At 35.2% G+C, this 12699-nt stretch overlaps 3 protein-coding genes across 5 annotated transcripts in view; 2 read left to right on the forward strand and 1 right to left on the reverse strand.

Annotated features, from left to right (window-relative positions):
- LOC104768035 (mitotic checkpoint serine/threonine-protein kinase BUB1-like) overlaps positions 1 to 739 on the reverse strand; it is an 843-nt gene extending 104 nt beyond the window's left edge. The window contains exons 1-3 of the mRNA XM_010491982.2: positions 587 to 739; positions 338 to 485; positions 58 to 215 (exon numbers count right to left, since the gene is read on the reverse strand). Coding sequence (XP_010490284.1) covers positions 58 to 215; positions 338 to 485; positions 587 to 663 — 383 coding nt within the window. The 5' untranslated portion in view covers positions 664 to 739. The remainder of the gene's footprint in view (positions 1 to 57; positions 216 to 337; positions 486 to 586) is intronic.
- LOC104766762 (probable protein phosphatase 2C 58) lies at positions 1326 to 3233 on the forward strand. 3 transcript variants are annotated; one of them, XM_019240613.1, is made up of 5 exons: positions 1326 to 1554; positions 1991 to 2233; positions 2357 to 2630; positions 2713 to 2867; positions 2956 to 3233. In XM_019240613.1, the coding sequence occupies exons 1-5, from the start codon at positions 1510 to 1512 to the stop codon at positions 3091 to 3093; spliced, it is 855 nt and encodes a 284-aa protein (XP_019096158.1). In that variant the 5' UTR covers positions 1326 to 1509; the 3' UTR covers positions 3094 to 3233. The 3 variants fall into 3 exon arrangements, with proteins under 3 accessions (XP_019096158.1, XP_010489010.1, XP_010489011.1); XM_010490708.2 differs by having other exon boundaries at positions 1334 to 1554; positions 2354 to 2630; XM_010490709.2 differs by having other exon boundaries at positions 1339 to 1542; positions 2354 to 2630.
- LOC104766764 (S-alkyl-thiohydroximate lyase SUR1-like) lies at positions 4155 to 6635 on the forward strand. The gene is made up of 7 exons (XM_010490711.1): positions 4155 to 4611; positions 4881 to 5220; positions 5353 to 5571; positions 5653 to 5712; positions 5809 to 5964; positions 6145 to 6238; positions 6329 to 6635. The coding sequence occupies exons 1-7, from the start codon at positions 4187 to 4189 to the stop codon at positions 6502 to 6504; spliced, it is 1470 nt and encodes a 489-aa protein (XP_010489013.1). The 5' UTR covers positions 4155 to 4186; the 3' UTR covers positions 6505 to 6635.

Genomic DNA, 12699 nt, shown 5'->3' on the forward strand with positions numbered 1-12699 from the left:
GACACGAAACTATAAAAAAACAAGAGGAAGAGGCCACAAGAAGAAGGAGAAAGAGACCTTGAAAGACCAGTCTGATAAACCGAATTTGCTCTTCGCCACAATCCTTTGACCTCAAGAAAAATAGCATACCATTCATAGAGCAACGAATGCCCTTTGCATATCTCCTTCTCTTCAACTTCTCTATAAACACTCTCGAAATCTTCACATCCCTCAAGCTTATCAAACCAACCACCCAAAAAAAAAATTCAACCAGTTAGTGCGAAATTAAGTAACAATCCCAAACCCTAAAAGTATGCGAAATTCAAACAAAAACAAATTCGATGAGGGTTTTAATTACGTAGAGGAACCAGATCTTGAGGAATCTGATGTCGTTTTGGTACCGAGCATCTTGCTTACAAGTTGAGATACAATCATGGAGAAGCTCATCGAGATCTTCTCCGGAATTTTTACCAGAGTAGAGATCCTCCGTCGCCTTTTTAATCTTCCTGTGAAAACAACATCCCAAAAAAAAAAATCAGAAACCCTTTTTGACACATAATTTCACAATTGATTAGATGAGAAGCAGAGAGGTGAAGTAGTAATTTACAAAAGCCACGGGAAGAGCGGGTCGCCGTCGGCGGTGGAGTTGGATTCACCGGCGGTGTCTTTGTAACCGATTGTCATTTTCGCAGTCGGAGAGAGAGAGAGAGAGAGAGAGAGAGAAGAGGGAGTGAAGCTTTTTCAAAAATCAGTTTCGAAATTTGAAATTTGTTGGATCGATTCCCAATAGTGTAAATGGGCCTCTCTGTTGTTGTAGATTATACTGGCCCATGTATCAATCAAGTTAAACACGCAAATGAATAATCCCGACCCACTCGCTGCATGTCCCTTTTTTTACTTTTATGCAAAAAAAAAAAAAAAAAAAAGCCCAAATCGGAGGGTTATTGTCCACGGATTCTAATCTCACGCACTCGACGCGTTTTTGCTGCGTGTGGATTTATATTTGTCAGTTTTTTTTATTCAGATTTGTCTAATTTTTGCATTTTAATTCGTTTACCAATTTGTTCTTGAGCATTACATCAAGATTTTTTTTATAAAAAATATTCGTTTTAATTTGTTACACACATACATGTTGTTGACACAATAACTGGTTTTTTTTTCCGATCAATAATATTTCGAATGACATGAAGTTGTGTACGAAATAACATTTTTTTTATGTTAAAACAATGTTTTATTTTCTTTGTCGGCAACGTGAGAGAATCCATCAAATAATATATATATTAGACAGATCATTGAAGAGAGAATTTGTTTAATTTACTGGATTGATTAAGAAGGATTAATTAGAAAAAAAGAAAAGTCGTCGGCGGACCAAAGTAAGGCAGCAAGCAGCCAATAATGAGATAATTCATAATAGCGTCATCGGCTGGTTCACATGTGACACAACCTTACAAGTCATTTATTACATAAACTTCATCTCTCTTTCTCTGTCTGTCTTTTGAATCATTCACATAATCTCACAAACGCAGAGACATGACAGGCAGAGAGATTCTTCATAAGATGAAGGTATTGCTTCAGGTCAACTCTAACAAGTCTTTTCTATTTTTCTTTTAATAGCGTCTCAAGTTGCTTAATTGAGAAAGTTTCAAGGGGGCAACTTAAGGATCTTGATTTTGTGATCTGATCCTTCTACTTCTCTATATGTCTTGTTCTGTTTCACAACCTATTTTATAATTGTTTTGCTTCACTGTTCTAACTTCTACGTAGAGCCGCTTTAAGGAACCAAATTACCAAGCATTTGACATGTTAATTACTAGAGCTTGTGTTAATCTCGTGATATTTGTGCATTTCCTATTATGCTAGCTCTTTTGGTTAGACATATTATATATTTAGGTACTACAGAACTTTGGATTTATGCATGTGATTTTCGTTTGAAGAGTACTCCAGAGTGTTTATTATACATACGTACCATGGATCTCTTTTAACTTGTTGTTTTTTTTTGGTGTGAGAATAGTTGAAGGCTGGATTCTGCGGATCTGAGACAGGAAGAGGTAAGAGCAAGATGTGGAAGAACGTCGCACACGGTTTTGAGTTTGTGAAAGGCAAAGCATGCCATCCAATGGAGGACTATGTTGTGTCTGAGTTCAAGAAAGTAGACGGCCATGATTTGGGGTTGTTTGCTATCTTTGACGGTCACTTGGGGCATGATGTGGCCAGGTACTTGCAGACCAATCTCTTTGATAAGATTCTCAAAGAGGTACGTAATTTGTTATAACTCTCATGTTTTAAGGCATGATTCTGTTTTTTTGGTTTTTGTCAATTAATTTCTAGCTAGCTAGTTGTGTAAATGTTTTTGCTGTTTGACTTTTTTTCTCAGAAGGATTTTTGGACTGATACGGAAAACGCTATAAGGAATGCATACATATCAACCGATGCTGTGATACTAGAGCAGTCACTTAAACTTGGCAAAGGCGGATCAACGGCTGTGACAGGCATTCTGATAGATGGGAAAATGCTAGTGGTTGCTAATGTTGGAGACTCACGGGCAGTGATGTCAAAGAATGGTGTTGCCTATCAACTCTCTGTTGACCATGAACCAAACAAAGAACAGAAGGAAATTGAGAGCCGTGGTGGCTTTGTATCAAATATTCCAGGTATGTGTCTTTGAATTAAGAGAAATATATAAAGGAAGATGTGAAGAGGAATTTTGATAGAGAGGATTCTTGAATGTATCAGGGGATGTTCCAAGAGTCGATGGACAGCTAGCGGTTGCGAGGGCGTTTGGTGACAAGAGCTTAAAGATACATCTTAGCTCAGAACCAGACATAACACACCAGATAATCGATGATGAAACTGAGTTCATCGTTTTTGCGAGTGATGGAATTTGGAAGGTATTTAAGATCGATCTCTTTGCATCTTATCATCATAGTGATGGAATTGATTAATACAATGTTTTTTGACGAGTATTGTATTTAACAGGTGATAACGAACCAAGAAGCTGTGGACGTGATCAAAAGCATAAAAGATCCACAAGCGGCAGCCAAGGAGTTGATAGAAGAAGCAGTCTCTAAGAAAAGCAAAGACGACATCTCTTGTATAGTTGTAAGGTTCCAGTGATCTATAAATTTTACCAATCCAGTGTGTGTGAGAGAGAAACAAAAGACATAAACGCCCAAGAGCTCTTGTAAAAACATATGGCCAAAAGAGAAAGAGTTGTTCCATGCTTGGTTCATGATCCAAATACTCTATCGTCCTCATAGTATGAAAGCGCTAAAACTAAGGAGGTCTATTTACACAGAAGAAATAATATATAGGCTAGAAAGAAAAAATATACTTAAACAGTTGCAAGTTTGATATCCCAAAAAAACCCGTATGTATTAATGATGACAGAGAGGAGAATGTTAAACCTGATTAACCTAGATCCTTAACACATACAAAATACATAAACGATATAATTATTCTAAATTTATTCAAAAATGATTGTAGAATATTCTAGATTCTTCTACAAGAAGTAATCTTGGCTTGCGAAAATACTTCCTAGTGTCGTAGTCAACTTGTTCATGTGTATGTATGTAAATTAACAAGGCCAACATCTATCAAGATCTTTATGTAGTTTTATTCTCTGAAATCATCACATGGGTTAATCTCGGAAGAACATAACTTTCCTCGTTTATGTCACCTTGCCCATTAGAGAAACCGCATGCATCCGTAATAACTATAATTTTGAAAACAAAACAACCACGCACTATGACCATCTCCATTAGACAAATCTAAGAGAGTGTCTTAAGTTAACACATAAATTGTAAAATAACGTTTTTGAAGAATGTGAGATACTAGGTCTAAAGTGTCTTTATTAAGACATTTTTATTGAGTTTGTTATTGGTTTTAAATGTAATGATAAGGCAAATCTGAGTACACACGTTTCAAACTGTACTCATTGTCATTGATACACACATTTTAAACAAATAAATTGTGATATTCCTTAATTTGGTTACTATACACATAATTGTACTCTACCATATACATTTCTCGGTTAACTAACCGATCCGGTTTTAATTTCCCAACCGTATACTAACCATCCCACCAATTGGACTACTTTTGTGACACGTGATATTAGTTAGTGTTAGGTCTCACCAAGATTTTTTTTTTTTTTTATCACGTTTCATATTTCAAAACTTTGCACTATAATATTTCCTATCGCACTCAAAGTATGTTTTCAAATACTTTTTTTTTTGTTTGCTTGCTTGTTTGGCCTTCTTACAGTGAACAAAGAACTCAAAAGAGAAAAGAGATGAGCGAAGAACAACCGCACGCCAACCTAGTGGTACCCGCGTTTAAAACTGAGAAAGATCCCAAAACGCAGACACAGAATGGTCAAAGTAGCGTTTGGCGTTTCAGCGGAAGCGATAAAGCAGCGAAAGCCTCAACCGTAACGCTGAGAGGTGTCATCTACATGCTCTTCGGCAACTGCAACAAAGACGTCAAAAAGACTATTTTACCCCTCGGCCACGGTGACCCTTCCGTCTACCCTTGCTACCGCACCTGTATCGAAGCCGAAGACGCCGTCGTCGACGCCCTCCGCTCTGGCAAATGCAACTCTTACGGTCCCGGAGCTGGGATTCTCCCCGCAAGACGGTAACTTTATCACTCAAAATCTCGATCTTTCCAATTTAATCACCCAAATCACGATCTGGGTTCTTCGAATTTGATCGTGATCGGAGTCCTTTCCGAGTCAATTTTGACAAGATTTCAACTTTTAAAGCTTTCGCACACTCGTGTCAAATCTTAAAATTGTGTGTTTAAGACCCTACAGTTCAATATGTTTCCAATTAGACCCCGTAAGTTTTTAATTCGATGTATCGATCCACATTTTGTTTGATATTGATTGCTCTGTTGTGAAACAGAGCCGTTGCTGATTACCTGAACCGAGATCTTCCGAACAAGTTAACTCCGGAAGATATATTCCTGACTGCTGGATGCAACCAAGGGATAGAGATCGTGTTCGAATCATTGGCCCGACCAAACGCAAACATCTTGCTCCCACGTCCTGGCTTCCCTCACTACGACGCTCGTGCTGCTTACAGTGGTCTCGAGGTTCGCAAGTTTGATCTTCTTCCCGAGAAAGAGTGGGAGATTGATCTTGAAGGTATCGAAGCCATTGCGGACGAGAACACTGTGGCAGTGGTTGTGATTAACCCCAACAACCCCTGTGGAAATGTCTACTCTCACGACCATCTCAAAAAGGTTTGTATTTTGTATCATTACGCAACAACAACAACAAAAAAAAATGCTCATCTCTCTGATCCATAACTGAGCCAAAGCTTGAAACTTTGAGCCAGTTTTGTTTCGTAGCTCGCTAAAGCTTGCGTTTTTTAGGTTGCAGAGACGGCTCGGAAGCTGGGGATAATGGTGATCTCAGACGAAGTATATGACCAAACTATATTCGGAGACAATCCATTCGTTCCAATGGGGAAGTTCGCATCGATCGTCCCAGTGTTGACACTAGCAGGCATCTCTAAGGGATGGGTTGTTCCCGGATGGAAAATTGGCTGGATCGCGTTGAATGACCCGGAGGGCGTTTTCGAAACCACCAAGGTCTGTTTACTGCTACTTGCCTTTTTAAGATCAGCCCTTGCTCTTGTGTGACAAGCAATCTAACTTTTGTTTGCTGGATAGGTGGCTCAATCCATCAAACAGAGTCTTGACATAACTCCTGACCCTTCCACTATAATTCAGGTTTGTGTGTGTTTTGGAAATGTTTTACATAACTCTTCTTTGGACTTTGGGTTCATGACACACTACTGCATGTCTGTCTGTTCCTTTGATATATAGGCTGCACTTCCTGCGATCCTGGAGAAAGCGGATAAAAACTTCTTTGCAAAGAAGAACAAGATACTCAAACATAATGTTGATTTGGTGTGTGATAGGCTCAAGGACATCCCATGTGTCTCCTGTCCCAAGAAACCTGAGTCTTGCACTTACTTATTGGTAAAACTTCTGTAACCTATATACTTCCATTAACGTAGTTAAGATTAGACTAGTGATTCTTGATCCATTTCAGACCGTTACCAGTCTTTCAATCTGATGAATATAGTAGCCATTATCATACATAAAACTCCAAGTTCTTTATTCAAATATATCCGTTTTAACCGTTTTCACTTACTGCAGACAAAGCTGGAGCTGCCATTGATGGATAACATCAAGGACGACACTGATTTCTGCATGAAGCTGGCCAGAGAGGAGAATCTCTTGTTTCTTCCAGGTAAAGTAAATGGAAATTAAGCAGCGTGAATCTTGATTTGAGTTGTTTTGATGCTGAAATGGGGTTTGTGGGGGGGGGAACGTTTTGTAGGCGAGGCTCTGGGTTTGAAGAACTGGATGAGGATAACCATCGGAGTCGAAGCTCATATGCTTGAGGATGCACTTGAGAGATTAAAGGGTTTCTGTACACGTCATACCAAGAAGACAGAGACAGACACTGACTCACTTCAAGCTTTGAAACTGAGTGATAATAATGTCGAAATATAAGACATATTCAATGATATAAAACATAAGAGGGTGTGTGTGGTCTATGTCCCAATTATGCTATTCGTTTATGCAGATATGCAAGTTCAGATGTTAAATTTGGTATTAATTTGGACACAAACTCATTCTCATAAGGCTTTTTTAGAATTTTTGGAATGCTGCTAATGATCAATCTGTCAAACTACAATTTCTATTGAAAAATATAATTAAGAATCGGAAAATTATTGACAAACTGAGTTTTGCGTCATCTTGAAATAAATCCAAACTCATCTATTTTTACAAGCTAAAATAAACGAGTATATGCATATTTTAACAATATATCACATATTTTTGTAGATCTCATACATTCATATTTTAAAGTTTTGTAATATTTCTTATAAATAGAACGTGTAACAAGTTACATAAGAGGTAGACTAAAGGCTTATCAACCCATAATGTTCAATAAAACCATTCTAAAAGTTATTAAAACCAATTATTTTATTTCATTAGTGGTACTAGTTTTGTATTATAATATAATTAAATTATTCCCTTATTATTTTTGTATGTAACTTTCTAGGTTTGTTTTCTTTTAACAAAAGTTATTAATCTTTGAGACTTAGATAGCCTGTAAAAACAGATAAGTTTTATGTGTCTTCGTTTTATCAATATTGTTTTTTTTAATTCAATTTTTAACATAAGCATAAAACTTAAATAAATGGTAGACATGATCAACAACAAATCTACTACGAAAATTAATTTGTATCATTCTTCCCTTCCACGAAGTTCCACAGCTGCAACCCCATGTGAGATTCTATTATCCATGCATATACAGATAGACAAATATCATAAAATTAGAACAATACGTAAGTACAAGTACACGTTAAGTTATAAACTTGTAGTACCGTGAGGAACCATGGAGAGGGCCAGGAGGGTTTGGGCCCCCGCATTTGATTTTGCAACGTTCGTAACAATTACCGTCATGTTCATGACACGACTTTGAACAATTGCGAAAACAGCGTTTAAATTCTTCTACACTCCATTTTGCTTCTACTGCCATCACAACAATCACTACCATCATTATCACTACTATAGCATTCCATTTTGCCATCTTTGATTGTCTTAGAATCCTAGAAAAGCAAAAATTTGTTTTTTTTTTTTTATATAATCTTATGACTCTTGTATTATGTTTCAAGGATATAGAACCTCTATTTATAATACATGTTCAAAAAAGTTTGAGTAGATTTTTTTTTGCTGTAGCTTTAATTGATTTAATCTATTAATTTCCTTCATATTTAATAAAAATGATGTGAAATGAAAACATTTTGTTTAACCCTTTGCACTTTTCTTTTCCTTTTCCTTTTACTTTATATAGAAAATTTAGCCTTTAACAAAAGAAAATAAAAATAGATTTAGTAATTAATTACAATTATCACTTCATTTTTTATATTTAATCATTTTGATGTTTAGCCTTTAACAAAAGAAAATCAAAATAGATTTATTATTTAATTACAATTATCACTTCATTTTTTATATTTAATCATTTGTATGTTTTTATATAAATTTTTTTAACATAATGTAATAGTATTTAATTTAGAAATTTGTTAGTTTAATTTATTTATTATAATCTATACTATTAAAGCAAAAGTACTCATGGACCAACTTTTGGACCATGACTTTGTTTTGGTAGTTTTTAAATAAAAAGATTAGTATTCAATAATTATTCATACATTAGTATATCATTGAAATAAAATTCTCTAACCTTTCAAATTAAGTCGGATACGCGGGTCATTTAATACCCGAGAAGTTGACCTGATTTTCTCTTCAAATATTTACAGTTGATTATCAAAATGAAATTAAATCTTGACCACTGATTTTTTCAATGGTTTAATTAAACCATATATTTTGATTTTTGAATCTTACAAAATTGCTTGATTGTCAAGATTTCATTAACTGCAAATCTAAAAAATCTTATGAGATAATTTTGCCTAAATCTTAATCGATTAGAATATTTAATTAAAGAAAACATATACATCAGAATTAAATAAGGAAAACATTTAAATACATAATAAATCAAATCTAAAATTCTGAGTATTTATAAATAAATTAGGAAAAAACAAAAAAAAAAACCAAAAAAATTACAATTAATATTTGTGCATATTTTTCCTCCCAATTTTAGGAACAAATAAATAAATCCAGTTTAATTTTGGAAACAATTATATAATTATAATTTAAAAATAAAAATTAAATTATTTTAAAAGGTATTTTAAAATAGTAAAGAATTCATTATAGCCTTAATAATATAAAGTTAATTAATATATAAGATATGTGAAATTAATAAAAATAAATTCATATTTATTTTAATGGATATATAAATATATCTAAAATCAACTTATTTATAAATACTCCCTAAAACACAAAATATGCAAGAATTATCTTTAAAAAGATCTTATGTAACTAATATATTTTCTAATCATAAATAAAAATAATATATATTTATGAAAATAAAGTATTTCATGTATTACATGTGTTGTTTAAATAAATTTATAAAATATTCATTTTTAAGAAACAAAAAAAAGCAAAGCAATTTAAATTTATATTTGTATTTCCAAATAGTAATTACCCTAAATAAGTATTTAAAACTCTAAAATTTAATAATTACAATTGGTTGATTATATTGTATTGCTAGATATTTATGCAAAATTGAATATAAATAAGTAGATTTTTAATTTATTTACTATGAACAATCTTCTATTACAGAAAAAAATAAATTATATATAAAAAAATGTGAGAAAGCACAAAATTTAGTTATGTTCTTACCCAAAATTTTTGGATGATAAAAATTTTCTAATAGTTAATTAATTAAAAGAGGGACAGAAAAAAATTTACGGGTAGGGAAGAGATGAAACAGCACGGGACAGGACAAGACGAGATGGGACGAGATGTCTTTGCCATTCTAAAATAGTTATGTATAGGTTATAAATACGTGCAATAGTCCAAACTAAATCCAAATTAAAATATGATATTTGGATTTAATACTTACAAGTATACGCTTAAAAACTGCAAACGATCATTGTATATTTGTTATCGTGCAAAGGATTAACGATGTCTAAACAACGTACTTATCTAAATATGTTTTAACAATTACCATGTAAGTAAACTAAATATAATACTCAACACTATTTAAAATTCTGAAATTATAAAAAAACACATAAACCGAAGCATTTTATGCATTCGAAATATTCATAAATTAATTACAATATGTGACATCCCGTGCTGTAGCACAGCGTATCACTTAGGAATAGAAGTATAATAAGACAAACGAGAAATGGAAGACCAGACCACAACGTGCCTTGAACTTGTACATCGTGAATTCGGAATAGTGGACCAGAGACAAGCCTATTGGGCCTCGGTTTAAAAGAAAGGCCCATGTTCTAGGTTGTTCTCGGTAACGGTCATATGAAGCCAGTCAACACTCAGTCTTTGTCACTTAGCTAAAGATAGAAGGAAGATGAGTCAGATCCTAAGTGGATGGCTAAAGATATAAGAGTTAGAAACTTGATAGGTATGAGCGTGACTGATATGGTGTTAAGGAAGATTATGAAGAACAAGTCTGCACAAGGGATGTGGGATGCGTTAGAGTCACAATATCAAGACAAGTCACTGCCAAACTGGTTCTATCTTAAGCACCAGTTTTACACTTTCAGAATGGAAGAAGACAAGAACCTAGACAAGAATCTGGATGTGTTCAACAAACTCGTCTAAGACTTGGCGAGTCTCGAGGTGGAGCTAAATGATGAGGATCAGTCTGTTATTCTCCTAAACAGTCTACCATCACATTTTGCTCAACTAGTTCATATGTTAAAGTACAAAGGTGGAAAAGAAACTATCACTTTGAAGGAGATTGTTCAGTCGGCTTACTCTGTAGAAACGGAGATGAAGCAAAAGGGAAATTACTTAACAAATACAAGCGGGGAAGGTCTCTTTGTTAAGCAAAAACCCAAGTTTGAGAAGAAGGCAAATCCCAAAGCGAAGCAACAGAACAAAGGCAAAGAAAAAGCTAAAACTAAGAAGATATGTTGGGTTTGCAGAGCTGAGGGATATTTTAAGAAGGATTGTCCGAAGAAGGGTCAGGCTGAAGCTGACATCGGACAAGGTGTTGACTCGGAGCCTATGATGTTGACTGCCTCAGAGACACATGTAAGAAGCGGGTGGATTCTTGATTCATGCTACTCGTATCATTTAACATACATGAAGGATCTAATGTACGACCTAGAAGAGATAAATGGAGGGAAGATATTGATGGGAAATGATTCTTACTGCGAGATCATAGCTATAGGGAAAGTCAAAATTGTCAATTATGACAACACCGTTGTTATTCTGACAAAGGTCAGATACTCACCAAATGCTAAGAGAAATCTGATATCGCTTGGACAACTGGAGTCACAAGGCTATTGGTTTCAGTCGAGAAATTTCAGATTAAAGGTTTTCATTGGAGAAAAGATAGCTCTAGCAGGTGATGATAAAGACACTCTCTATATTCTAGATGGAAAGGCAGTAATGGAGCAAGCAAATACAGCGATCAAGAATGGAGATAAGACTATGCTCTGGCATAGCAGGTTGGGATACATAAATGAAAAGAGTTTACAACTATTAGCTAAGAAGGAGATTATCAAGACAAAAGATATTTCAGAGCTAAAACATTGTGAGCACTGCATTCTAGGGAAGTGTCACAAACTATCCTACCAGACTGGGAAGCATACATCAAAGGAGAAGTTGGAGTATGTTCATTCAGATCTCTGGGGATCTCCGAATGTCACTCCGAGCTTGTCAAAATGTCAGTACTACATTTCATTTGTAGATGACTTCTCAAGAAAGGTATGGGTTTATTTCTTAAGGACCAAGGATGAAGATTTCAGCAAATTTGTAGAGTGGAAGGCGTATGTTGAAAACCAGAGTGGAATAAAGCTAAAGACTCTAAGACCAAATAATGGTCTAGAGTATTGCAACAAAATGTTCGAGGATTGGTATTCAGAGACACAGGACATGTCCATACACTCCTCAACAAAATGGAGTTGTGGAAAGGTTAAACAAGACCATACTAGAGAAGGTTAGACGCTTATTTATTGAGTGAAACCGGCTTAAGCGAGACATTTTGGGCAGAAGCAACGTCAACTGTGGTGTATATGATAAATAAAACACCATCTACTCCTCTGAATTTTGAAGTACATGAGCAAGTCAGGACAGAGTCAAAACCAGACTATGAATATATGAAGATGTTTGGATGTTTGGTATACTATCATTTGGATCAAGGAAAACTTAAGTCAAGGGCAAAGAAGGGAATCTTCATAAGATACTCACAAGGAGTTAAATGTTACAGAATATGGAGTCATGAAGAAAGAAAATGTGTCATAAGCAGAGATGTCACATTTTGGGAAGACACTCTCTACAAGGATATAGTAAGAAAATAGTCAACAGAAAAGGAAAAGGTTGATGTCGTCCTACCAGGAGAAACTCGAGAAACGGAGAACCTAAGAGAGCAAGGTGAGTCTTCAGCTGGAGGTGGAGCTCATCGTGAGTCAGAAGCTGAAAAGGATTCAAGTCAAGAGCTTGGGTTAACAAGATCACCATCAAACCTAGAAACCTATCTCCTGACCAGAGATAGAGAAAGAAGAGTTATCAAACCACCGAGCAGATTCGAAGACTATGATGTAGCTGCCTATGCTCTTACCATGGCAGAACTGATTGAGATTAAAGAACCAAAGATATTCCAGGAAGCTATGGAAAGTAAACATAAGCTAGAATGGAGTGGAGGAGCTGATGAAGAAATGCATCACATGACAAGAATCAAACTTGGAGACTGATTGAAAGACCAGAAAGACAAAAGGTTATAGGATGCAAATGGGTATCCAAGCTAAAACCAAGAATCTTGGGAGTTGAAGAACCAAGATTCAAGGCTAGGTTGGTGGCAAAGGGTTACGCTCAGGTTGAAGGGATTGACGACAATGAAGTTTTTTCCCCATTAGTAAATCCCACCACCATCAGGCTAATGCTATCGATATTTGTCAAGGGAGACCTCGAACTGGAACAGTTAGATGTTAAGACAGCTTTCTTACATGGAAAGCATGAAGAAAGAATTCTCATGGAGCAACCCGAAGGGTACTACCAAGGAGAAAACAAGGTTTGTTTGCTCTAGAAATCTCTTTATGGCTTTAAACAGTC

Source organism: Camelina sativa, chromosome 19 (assembly GCF_000633955.1).
Source record: "Camelina sativa cultivar DH55 chromosome 19, Cs, whole genome shotgun sequence".
Taxonomy (NCBI): domain Eukaryota; kingdom Viridiplantae; phylum Streptophyta; class Magnoliopsida; order Brassicales; family Brassicaceae; genus Camelina; species Camelina sativa.

Coding starts and splice junctions, on each gene's coding strand:
- LOC104766762 (XM_010490708.2), top strand. CDS start 1,510: ATGACAGGCAGAGAGATTCTTCATAAGATGAAGGTATTGCTTCAG. Junction 2,234..2,353: donor TTGATAAGATTCTCAAAGAG/GTACGTAATTTG, acceptor TTTTTTTCTCAG/AAGGATTTTTGGACTGATAC. Junction 2,631..2,712: donor CTTTGTATCAAATATTCCAG/GTATGTGTCTTT, acceptor TGAATGTATCAG/GGGATGTTCCAAGAGTCGAT.
- LOC104766764 (XM_010490711.1), top strand. CDS start 4,187: ATGTTTTCAAATACTTTTTTTTTTGTTTGCTTGCTTGTTTGGCCTTCT. Junction 4,612..4,880: donor GGGATTCTCCCCGCAAGACG/GTAACTTTATCA, acceptor GTTGTGAAACAG/AGCCGTTGCTGATTACCTGA. Junction 6,239..6,328: donor GAATCTCTTGTTTCTTCCAG/GTAAAGTAAATG, acceptor AACGTTTTGTAG/GCGAGGCTCTGGGTTTGAAG.